A 12,815-nucleotide genomic window follows, 5' to 3' on the forward strand; every position below is an offset into this window, starting at 1 on the left:
AAAAATATAAGTACAGGGACTAAATTCCAAATTTAAGAAGAGTAGAAGGACTAACAAAAAATTTTAACCAAATAATATTTAATTATGCATTTAAAAACTAGCTAAATAAATGTATAAAACAACACTGAGATCCTTCAACTTAGTCCTTAGGCTTAAGTCTATCCTGTACTACTAAGGGCATACAGCAAATCACTAATTACAACTACTAATTAAATTAAAATACCAAAAGCTAATAATAGTTTAGATGAAAACCATGAAGAATTTCTCCATGGTCATGCCAGATGAAACCAGTTTTGAATGAAAGAAAGAAAATCAAACGATTTTCAGTTAACCAGCATGTGATCGAATCCTGCACCGGCCTGAAGAGTTGGCACTCGATTCACTCCAACATTGTGAAGCAACTGCTGCAGCCATCTCCTAGTGGTTTGATCCTCCTAGAAGCATGAAAAAAGTGGATGAGAAAAAGAAAGTGACTGATATAACTTGGATTTCTCTGTCGAGATTGGATAAATTTCTTTTCCAGGTACAAAAATCATGTACAGACATCAGTTCATCGTAATAATGGCCAGCAACCAGAAGTCACTGATGAGAACAACTCATTCAGACTCAATCAAGCCTTTTTATCTAAATCAACCAGTCAGTGGATATGATTCTGGTCTCCGTTCTGGTTGATTGTTGATTACGGGCTAAATATGATGATAAATGAATTTGCATATGGAATACACTAAATACGAAGTAACATGCAGTACTTACACGAAGACAACTGCTAAAGGTGACATCTCGTAGCATATCCGGAAGGCAACTTCTTAATGCATCACAAGCCCTGTATTATGATGGAAAAGCCGAATAATGTCAAATTTTATGCAAAAGAACGCGAGCTCAGAGCCAAAAAATGACAAGTGAGCTCACAAACCTTGGGTTATCTGACAAACGAAGATAACATCGAATAATATGTTTCAGTAGTCGCGAAGAGGGCTGCTCAGCAAGTGCTGCAACCATATTACCCAGAACTCGACCAACTGCAAAAAACCGCTCTGCAGTGGTGCAAATATAGTCCAAGCCAACATCATCTAGTAGAATCTTCTGAACTATAAAAGTAGCAACCTGCCATCAAACAATCATTTGTCACATAAAAAAAACAACGATATTATACATAATGCGATGAATTCTGGATACAGCTTATAACAAATTAATATGATAGAATTAACTTAACAGTTGAGGTACAACAGCTATCATGTTCACACTAAGTTCAGATATTTCATTGTTCTCCAAAAGTGGATGCCTCCTATGCAGCCTTGTGCCATAAAATAATACTATAGCTCAAGTAAAACATGATGCTACAATAATCTCTATACAAAATGGGCGGGGATAAGAATGGACGTTCAGCAAATCAGTGATCACATCACCGCATTTATTGGTTGGCACATGACTCGACTCAACAGAATGAGAACATGCCCTTTTATACTAGTCATACTCGACAACATTCTGCATCCAATAGCAAAAGCCAAGCTGATCCAAATGGCCACCCAAATTCCAGACCAACCGGTTCTACAAAGCTAAAAAGCCTAAACCTAAATACAAATACAATACCAAGTTCACGAATCAATAGACATTAGCTGATGATATTCTTGGCATTGTTATGGAAGTGAGTGTTCAAGTCTGCCAAAAAATTTAAAATATGCATGTATTTGCAGGCCTGGGCAGCCATGGGCACCTCCAAACACACATGTTGGTAATCACGCGATTCTTCCTAATTTTGCTACTAGACTAAAAAACATATTTCAGATGGAATATGTAGGGAAACAGAAAAAGAAGATAATTTAGGACAACCGGTAAAGCAAAGTTATAAAATCAATAAACTCAACTGTTTTCGACAGTTCACTGCCCATCTCCATTGTGCGCAGACATAATGGGATTATCTCAGTGGACAGGAGGAAGCTGATAACTTCAGTATCATCAACCTGCAAAAGAAAGAAAGCTCATTTTATAAGTATTGTTAGAATCATTACGCAGACAACAATGAATAACAACAGAGAGATCATTGCTAGTTTGGTTCGAAATTGGCTGCTATAGTATCTTTTCTCCACACTATGTGTTGCAAGAAGCAAACATTTTCTATTGAACAAAACCCAACATACAGAGCATCTATTGCATGGTCTCAGATTTAAGGGACTAAAAAAAAGAGAGGGCGAAAAACAACATACATCAATTTTTACATTTTCCGAGTGGAACAAAACTACTAACTAGTAACTAACAAGAAAATAAAGAAGGTACAACACAACCCTCTACCCAAAAGAGATGTAAAACAGCACATAGCAAGGGACGAACTCCCTAGTTCATTAAATTAGATCCTAAAAATCATGCAATGGATAGATCCTACCGGCCAGCTGATTATGATTACAGAGTTCAAGTGAAACATATTAGGGAACAAATTGCAAAGAGAATTTTAGGAGAGCCATGGAAGCTTGTTCTTTACACAAATTACTGCTAGTCCTTTTGGCCATGCATTTCCAAAGTCTGCCATTAAAGTTTATAATCAACTGTAGTAGATCATGCATTGCAAAGTCTCTCTTTCTATTTATAGCAGTGCATTAACTATATCTTTGTCCTTCTCTATGTTTTATCATATATTTTACACAAGGCCACTTCAAATTTCCCCATGATCATAGTCATAGAATACTGCTTTGCTTTTTAAACCTCTTGGATTATGCATTTCCTTCAGCTTAGCATGTTGTAGTCAAATATATAATGGCATCATAATTCATGAAAATCACATTGCTGCCAACTCAATCAACTTAAATGAAAAAGAATGAATTACCTTCACCAAGGCACCAATGACACCTAAGCTAGTAAGCCTCAAATACTCAAACGGCCTTGACTTACTGGTCGTATTAAGGAAAGGATACAGATACAAGGGTATATGAGCTACAAATGGAAAAATAATTAGTGAGAGACGTCAAATAGAATACGTACAACTATACACAGTTGATCAAAAGACTATCTGTCATTTGTTAAATAAATACAGGAAGCAAGAAAGAAACATCATTACTGCATTAGCATTGCAAATTTTCCAGAGATATTATTCAAGAAGGTAAGAGAAAGGGCTCAAGCAAGCAAAATGACCAAGCAACCGAATGATAATGTGGAAACACCCAAGACCATGTAACCCTCTACAAAAAACTATGCACATAGCCAAGGCGCATGGAGTCGTGCACAGGAAAGGACCTTTAGTTCAAAGTTACATAGAAAAGACAAATACACAAATGTCCAACACTGATTCAAGCTTTCTGCCATTACAACCTCAGAAAAAGGAACAAGAAATCAATTTACTTCCACTGTCAATATTTTCTCTTCTAAAAAGCTCAAAGACTAAGAAAATCCATTAAATTTAAGTTCACGATTTTACCCCTACATAAAAGACTATAAGTCACTTTTGTATCACAATTCTAAAAGTTATTAAGAGAAGTTAAAATTTTGGCAATATTTAGTCTTTGACTTTTGATTATATACAATTACTCAGGAACACTCAAAAAGTAGAAATGAAGGCAATTGTTATAAGATTAAGTAAATATCAGTCTATTCACATTTACCAATCAGAGCTACCATATAAACTTTCCAGTAGTCTTCTCACGAGTGCATTTATTGAATAAAATTTTAGAAAGTAACAACTATAGGGATGCATTTAACTTAACGCAATATTATTTGGAAAGAAAAATTACATTAAAAGTAGTATTGTATTCTATAAGCTGTAGGTGAAATTACAACATCCATATGCGTGGTTACAGGTTCTCCATATGGAAAATGATTTATTACATTTCATAAATATGTCCATTTAAACCCAGTGAAGTTTAAAAACTCTATTGCTGGTGTTTAGGATAATTTTTCTGAAGAAAAGAAATGTTATGATGGAAAAAATATCCCGCAATCTCAAACAGTATTCTCTCTCCCTACCCAAGGCATATTCAACTTCTATGATTTTTAGCAACAAGAAATCTCAACAGAGTGCCTTGGTACTTAGAGGCAATTCCGTTTTGACAGTATCACTAGCCTATTTAAAGTATTATCCATAATTGATCACAAAATGGTCTGATATTCAATGCAACTTCAAGCATAGAAAAAAAAAAGCAATGCAAAGTAAAATCAGTAAATATTCAGGACATGTTTTGAGCATCATATAAGAACATACCATTCAGGAATAACATCCTTGTGTCTGGATGAGAAGCTACACACTGTAAGAAAGATGACAAATCATCACACATTAGCAGAAATAAACAAAAAATTGGACTAGCCGGTTGGATTGGTTAATCAAGAGCCGAAGGCTTATTGGTCCAATAAGTATAAATAAACCGGGTTTCAAGTGAACCAGTTAGAAAACAGGATTGAACCGGGTTTTAGGCTTTCCATTAGTCTTTTTATTATGTGGTGGGCATTTGTATCTTTACCTTTTAGTTCTATATTGAACACCCAACCAAATGCTTTTCTGGAATCTCCTATGTTTAATGCTTGTTCAATATTAAAATCATTTATTTAATCTTTAAACCTCCTTTATTGAAAAGGCCAGTTTAACCAATTGAACTAGGAACTGGCAGCCCTATCGGTTCAACCTTTGATTTGGTTTTTTATTTGCTGACTAGCAATGCCTTCTAATTGACCAATACAACAATAAACAAAAACTATCTTTTCCCCCTTCAACAAGAGAAAAAAATGAAAACAAACTCAAGACAACGTTAGGTTTATGATTAATGAGTTAACATTAGACAAGTGAAATTCAATCTGAGAAGCAGAGGAAAAGGGCAAAAAGATATCACCTGAAGCAGAGCAAGAGCATTACAAACTCGATTTGATTGAGCTGGAGTCAGATTTGGAGGTGAGAGAACAGGATAAATTGAAACTATCTCCTGCAAGTTAAATGACTTAGCATCAGGGAACTGAGACAGTACAAATCCCTAACCATGACAATATTTTGATCTCCAATCGGCAGCTCAATTAATTAAAGAATATGTAAGAAGCATCTAGCATGTCTGAAGTGGTCATTAGACTCAAAATGATAAGAATCCACTCTTTTTGACAAAAAATTCAATGATTAAAAACTTTTGCAAGTGCAAGATAAAAGTGTAAAACAAACTAAAAAGATCAATTTGAATCAGATATACCATTGACTTTAAGCAAAAAATTGAAATTATTTTTTTCCGATAAATCATTTCTCACCTATGTTACCTGGACTCGGGACACGGGTGTCGGACACAGGTGTCCAATAAATCAGACTCCCACCTTTCCCCGTAAACTGTGCATGGCATTTATTGATATATATTATTCTCTCTCCTAAAAAGACAGACTATGTGTGTAAACTTAAAATATAGGGTATAGCATTTATTATACCCTTTTTTTTTCATTTATTTGAAACGGTTTTTTTCCTCTTCTATCATCGTCATCATTCTACCATGTCTATCTCTTCTCTCTCATCTTTGCAAATCAAAGTTATTTTTTTCTTTTTCTTTTTTTCTCTCTTATCAGTTCTCACCCACCGCCATGTCCACTTTTCACCAGATCTGATCCGAATCCCACGTCGGATCATGTCAACACAGGTATGGCACCCCAAACTGCCAAATCCGGCTAAGGAAGTTTCTCACTAGCCAAAATGTAATAATCCTTTCTACTATATCTCCAATTAATAAAACCACTTTTTCTACCTGTTCCTATCCTCCTCCTTTTTGTTTAGGTCCTAAAAGGAGAAAATATTTTTTCAAATTAAGTTAAAATGAAATTATATGCAAAGTAATACGGGCATCAGAATGAAATTGCACTCAATAAAAATTTCACATGCTACAAACAACTGAAAATGGAGTTCTTAGTTTTATGCTTAAGAGAATGAAGAAAGTAAAATCTCTTAAAACAAGCAAAGGCCTCCCAAACAATATCAATAGATGTGGTAAAATGAAATGCATGTTTAACCAAGACGCACATGAAAGTTACCTAGCAAACAACACTGACATAACATCTTTCGTATTCTAGATTTGAAATGTATATATATATTTAACATGAACTTCAAATAATATCTAGCTGCCCATCTTCATTTTCATTAATGTTCATGTCCAACCTTACAGTGCTAGCTTACACAACCCAAAACATGAAAAATATCAACTTGCTAATAGATGTGTACCGCAATTAAAGCATCAAGAACTCAATCGGAGAAAGGTGATCAAATGAACTTACCAAGTTCTCTACCAAGCCTCCAGGCATTTGACAGTGAATAAGAAAATTACAAAAATGGAAAGAAAGGAAATGGGATAGGGAGAAGAGAGGGGAGTAAATTTGAACTACCAAGTACCAGCTATAAATAGCATACCTGTAAAAGTGCAGCAATAGTACCAAAAGAATTCCACAACAATGGAGCCAAATCTTGAAATAATTCTCTCTTCTAAAAATAAAAACAAAAACAAGTTTATTAGGCATACCTGAATGAGTGCAGCTATAGTACCAAAAGAATTCCACACGAAAGGAGCCAAATCTTGAAATAATTCCTTGTTCTAAAAAATAAAAAGGTAGACGCTAGTTTATAGTAGTAACAGACAAATGCTGAACAGCTAAATTACATAACCACATATAGAGAAAGAACATTAGAGATTAAGTTGCAGAACTGTGCACAAAGAAAGAATTATTCTGAGCTATTTACCTTACTTTTTGACCTTTATAAATAACAATGAACCCTTATATTTTATTTTCAAAGATGATGAATCCACTTCAATCAACCACCCATATTTCCATATCACCACATCACTTACTGTAGTGAATAGTTGACTAGTTGACTAATTTGCTACTCTCAGGAAAGGACAAGTATTTCAACCTCAATATTCAAAATCATTATGAAGATAATGCACGCAAATGTGCATAATGAAATGCTAAATGCTTTAAAATGAAACCAAAGCCATTGAATGAGAAAATTGATATTGCATCACATGTAAAGGGGAAAAGAGAAGAGCCAGTGCAGTTTTCAGTTTCCAACCCCATTTTAACCATAAGAAAAATAGACATGAGGGGGTATTCTAAAAAAGAACCAAATGAAAAATACATATGATCTCCTTTAGGGCCATTATACCTTTAAGGAGCTTCAACATAAGAAATGACATGCAATGCAACCATAAAAAGGACACTAGAGACCAAGACTGAAAGGCTATAAATAACTCATATGAATAAATAATCATGTCAAAGATTTTATTTAAAACAAGAGTCAAAAAACTTGATACCATTCGAGATAACGAGTAGATTAGTGAGAAGATTCTAAAATTTCCAAGGCTCTAGAAGGAACATACGTAACGCATTCTTAATTCGACCCTCTTCTAATATTTGATACCATGCAAGATATCATGTAGATTGGCGAGAAGATTCTAAAATTTCAAGGCTCTAGATCGATCGTAATTAACATACTCTTAATTCACTCAAAACTTCTAACTATAACCGCTCTCAGATGCGAGATATAGTGTTGATCAACGAGAAGATTCTTAAATTTCAAGGCTCTAGATCGATTATAATTAACATATTCTTAATTCAGTCCAAACTTCTAATAATAACCGGTTTCAGGTAGTCTTTTCCCCCAGGTGAATATCATAATCTAATTGTCCTTCTCCAGAACACAAAACTCTCTCATTATCACACAAGTATTAATTTCCAAAGAATTACAATGACTAATTTTCCAAATCATATAAACGCCCATTATCCATATGCCATTACACGTTTTCATGAATTCTATTCTTTTTCAGGAAAATAACCATCTCTAAACCCATAAATTAACAAAAAAAAAAGAAAGAAAAGACAACACGTTTACAGGAATTATTTCCTGGATTTCATCCTGCACTATCTATACCTATCCACATAAATATAAGGAGAAAAAAACACTTTCACATATAGTTCCTACGGATTCCTCATAAACTAAAAGTATAAAAAAATCAAAATCAAAATCAAATATCCACCAATTTACCTACTTTCTTTAAGTCAAAACCCTACTTCATGAAAGCCATACAAAAGATAATACGAACAATGAGCATCAATTTATCAACTTAAATACTTAAAAAAAAATAGAAAACTTGGTTGATTAAATTACCTTCGATAGTTCCAGAAGTGCGTTTTCTCGGAGATCAGGGTTGCTGAGATCGAGAACTAAATGCTCTGCCGTTGCCATTTTCCGATCCTTATTCGCCGGAGCTCCGGCAACAGTTGGATTCGACGCGCTCGGTCCTCCAAAAGGCGAATTCATCGAGAGAGATTGTGGCAGATTTCCCGTTTGCATAAATTACAGAGAAAAAAAAAACGCTTTCTTTTTCACTTTCTGTAGAATTCTCTCGTTTCAATAGCAGAGAAAAATAAAGAGAATGAATTTCGTTTAAAATGAGTTTCGGAAAAAAAAATTTAAAAAAAAGAGGATTTAGTGCCACGTGCCTTACATGCGCGTGGATATGTGAAATTAAATTTGCCCCCAGTGCACAGTCGAATCTTTACCTATATGGTAAGAAGTAACCGTCCACGAATTGAAATTTTAAAATAGTATTTTCATAAAAAAAAATTATATTTTTAGAACAAACGGTTGAAAATTTTAAATTAATTAAAAATATTTTTTAATTTTTTGATTTTTTACATATGTTTAATAAATTAAAATATTTTTTATAAAAATATTGAAAATGTAAAGTACACGAGAACTACTTATCATTTAATGAAAAATATTTTTATTTTATTTTACTTTATTTATTTCAAATTATATTGTTAAGAAAGATGTAAAATGTTTTAAAATTTGAGAATAAAATATAGAATATAATTTTTTTATAATTTAAAATCTATATTTATAAAAAATTCAATTATATTCCATAATTAATATAACAGGTTTTGTAATTTATATTCAATATTTATTTTTTCAATTTTTCAAATATAATCGAAATTTTAAATATATTAAAAATTATTTTATTTAAATAGTTGAAATTAATAAAATGAATATAAAATAATTTTTTTGTTTGATTATAAAATTGGAAAAGAAGGAATATATTTATAATAATGGATTTTTAATTTAATATTTTCATAAAATAATTTTAAAAAACAAAATGACATTTTTACTTCTTCTTTTTTTTTAGTTTTCCTTCTAAATTGAAATTAGAGTAAATAACAATGGCATCTTCTAACGAAAAAGCAAAGATATTCGACCTTCCTTATTTTTCTAAGCTTAAGTAAAAAAGAATTATTTAACCTACTCACCTCTTAAATCGATCAACATCGTTATTGTTGTAACAATTTAAAAGACGCTATTCTACGTTACTTATATGCATGGTAAATATAATAACAAATTATTAATTGTTATAATTTTTTTATTAATTAATTCGATTGATATTGATATATCGAGATAGATTAAGATTTTGAAAAAATTACTATTCTAATAGTATATATTAAACTATTTATTTAAACATACTATATATCTAGTGACATTTTGGGCGAAATTGTGCATATATAATTTTTTTTTAATTTAGAGAAATAGGTCGATTTTAGAGAGAGTGTGTAAAAGCTCGTCTAGTTGAACGTACTTTCTTGCCAACTGTGTAGAAAGTGTGCCTAGTTGGACGTGTTTTCACACTCTCTCTCCAAAATAAACCTATTTCTCTAAATCTTAAAAAAAAACGACCTATTTAGCCAATTAAAGAAAAATAAGAGCATATATGGCTAATTTAGCCGATACTTTATACAAAAAAACCAGCTTTTAATAGAATACAATGAAAATGAGTAAATAACACAGATAAGAAGTTTCCAATTCGAAAAAGTAATAATATGTTGTGTATTATGATCCATATAAATTAAGACAAAAACAAGTTAAAATTTAACTGTAATTGATTAAAAATATTCACCAAACTGATATAATGTCTATAACTATCTATAATCACATATAATCTTTAAATATGAGGAGTATAGACGCACTTAAGCATGCTTGAACCCACATTTTTCCATATCGATAATAATATCGATGTCAATCAAACTAAAACTATGTCAGCATATAATTCGGAATTTAGACATCTTATTTTCAAACTCATATTCCTTAAATAAATTATATATTTTAAAACATGTTTTAAAAATTGATATATTTTAAAATATGTTTTTAAAACTAATATTTCTTAATAAAACTGTTTTTAAACTAAATATTAAATTTTTTAAAACATATGTTTAATTAAATATTATCTTAGCAGAAACTATTTTCTAAACAAATCAAGTGCAAAAAAATGTTAAAAATAAATATTATAAAATGAAATACATATTAATAACACAAATATTTTCTATTAACTTATTACCAAACAATTTAACTATAACGTAAAAAATTGGTATAAGTATTGTTATTAATATAGGAGGGCGTGAATTTGAGCGCACTAAAACGTATTATCCTCCTATTCATAAGTTGAGGAGGGATAATGAATAATTCTAAATATTGTGTCAAAAAAAAATTATAACATAAAATATAACGTAAAAAAAATTTACAATTAATTATTCATAAAGATAATATGCACTTTTAAGTATATAAGTATCTAAATTTTCAATAAAAATACTAAAAATGGAATGTTTACAATTAACATCATTTAATTGAAATAAATCTAAATAGTAAATTTAGATTTTGAAAACTAACATTCATTAAATCTTTTAATTATATGAGGATTAGTTTAATGTATAATAAAAGTCTATTAATTGAAAATGAATAACATTTTAAAAGTAAAGAAAATAAAAAAAAAGTCACTCACATTAGGATTAATTATTAATGGTTGATCGAGCTTGATAGATTCACCATCTAGAACAATAAGTTCTAGTCTTGGAGGGATAATATCAACCACTTGATGTCTATTTAAGGCATCTGTTATAGTTATTTCGTATTCCTTTTTTCTTTTCGTACAATTTTGCTTACTATGCCTATTGTCGTAGCATTATAAACTGTATTGCTACTTTTGTTCCTGTCACAGTAAATTTGGCCCCTTCCGTTGTTTTCGCCTACGTATATGAGATATTTTAATAAATAAACATTCTTATTACTAGTAGGTTCTAGGGAAAGAATAGAAAGTATAAATATGAGAATTAAATTTTATTTTTTTTGCTTAAATATAAAATTGATATTTAAATTTGTCAACTTTTCTCAGATTGACATTTAAATGTTTTTTTCTCATATTGTTACCCAAATTGTTTTTCTGTCAATAAAATCAGTATTTTGCTAATAACTTGGCAACACTAGCTAATTGCATGGCACAATGTGGACCGCTATTTGTACCTTTGGTGTCCTCATTGGTCGAAAAGCTCATCGAAGGAGACCGGATGGTGGTCTAACAACAATGTAGAAATAGACCGACTAGAGTTGGAAAAAGAAAATAAAGTAAAAAAATATAAATAAATAAAAAGAGGGAAAATGAAAAAAATATATATTTTTTAAAAACTAACTCAATAATATTAAAATTTTATTAAAATGACCTAGGTATTAGATTATTTAGGAAAAATGACCTAATATCTACAGTTTATTTGGGTGACAACACTCTCCAAGGCGGCGGCAACACCCAAAATCTCACTCAATCATCATTCAATTATTAAGTCAATGATTAGCTGTAAAAGAAATTAAATTTTTTGGTGCCGCCACTTTTCAAGGTGACACCCTTAGAGTATTTTCAAACTGTATTTTCATGGGCATTCCTAGAGTAATTTAATTTTTTAAAACTATTTTTTTGGTGTCACCTCCTTTAATGGAGGCACCAAATGTCTAGAAAAAAAGAATGGATACAGGTTCATATGTGGCGACACGAATCTAAGTTTTTATTTTTATTTTTTGGTTCTAAGGCACTAAATTTCAGTAAAAAAAATGGTACCAACTTTAAATGTGGTGGCACCACAATTTTTTTTTAAATTTTTCGATGCCATCTCTTCACATGAAATCACCAAAATCTGTAAAAAAAAAAATCTCTTTGATTCCTATTTCAGAAATTAGAAATATGTAGAATATTTGGATATAATTTAAAGGTACAATATTAAATTTATTCCTCAATATTTACATTTTTTATATCAAATTGGTAATTATTCCATTTTTAAGACTATTAACCTAAACTGTTTGTTTTAATAGAAACGCTTATTAAAACAGCACTCAAAATATTTTTAGAATCGAGCACGGACACCTCTAAATTAAAAGTTTTGATTCGATTTTAAATTTAATTTGAACATAATATAATTATTAAATAATAAAAAATTGCAATAAGTCCCCATACTTTTTAAAAAAATTAGAATTTAGTCTCTATATTTTTATTTTTAAACATTTAATCTTTTAATTTTTAGATTTAAAAATTCAAGTCTAACGGTTAACGCTATTAATTTTTTTGTTAAATTTAGATTCATTACAATTTCATTTTTTTAGTGACATTACTACCAAGTGAGTTTTTTCTCTTCTTCTTTTAAAATGTCACATTAACAAGTTTAACAACAACAAAAAATTAACAATTTTAACAGATAGACCTAAATTTAATCCTAAAATTTTAAGAAACGAAAGAAAGGATTGGTGCCACAATAGTTCAACGTTGTGGGAGGAAAAAGTCTAGACTATTCTACAGATTTCCAATTTATGCAGTAAGGACTAAGGAGAAATTATTTTTACTAATTTTAGTAACTCTATGTGAAATGGTGGCATCGAAAAATGCAAAAAAAAAAATATCAGTGTCGTCACATCTGAAGTTGGTATCAATTTTTTTTTTTACAGAAATTTGATGCCTCCATTGCAAGAGGTGACAAAAAAAAAACCTAGACTGGTGCCGCCATTTATGAACTTATATAAT

At 30.8% G+C, this 12,815-nt stretch overlaps 1 protein-coding gene across 3 annotated transcripts; it reads right to left on the reverse strand.

Annotated features, from left to right (window-relative positions):
* Positions 1–61: 61 nt before the first annotated feature.
* Positions 62–8,473, reverse strand: LOC107945315 (CCR4-NOT transcription complex subunit 9). Of its 3 annotated transcripts, none has more exons than XM_016879280.2 (9): positions 8,099–8,473; positions 6,456–6,527; positions 4,809–4,898; positions 4,187–4,229; positions 2,819–2,925; positions 1,866–1,961; positions 914–1,104; positions 754–823; positions 62–434 (listed from the first exon to the last, which is right to left on the reverse strand). In XM_016879280.2, exons 1-9 carry the CDS (start codon positions 8,282–8,284, stop codon positions 324–326), a joined length of 966 nt encoding a protein of 321 aa, XP_016734769.2. In that variant the 5' UTR covers positions 8,285–8,473; the 3' UTR covers positions 62–323. The 3 variants fall into 3 exon arrangements, with proteins under 3 accessions (XP_016734769.2, XP_016734765.2, XP_016734778.2); XM_016879276.2 differs by lacking the exon at positions 6,456–6,527 and adding an exon at positions 6,347–6,418 and having other exon boundaries at positions 8,099–8,466; XM_016879289.2 differs by lacking the exon at positions 6,456–6,527 and adding an exon at positions 6,347–6,415 and having other exon boundaries at positions 8,099–8,376.
* Between the last annotated feature and the right edge of the window lie 4,342 nt (positions 8,474–12,815).

This window comes from Gossypium hirsutum, chromosome A13, assembly GCF_007990345.1.
Source record: "Gossypium hirsutum isolate 1008001.06 chromosome A13, Gossypium_hirsutum_v2.1, whole genome shotgun sequence".
NCBI classification, from domain to species: Eukaryota; Viridiplantae; Streptophyta; class Magnoliopsida; order Malvales; family Malvaceae; genus Gossypium; species Gossypium hirsutum.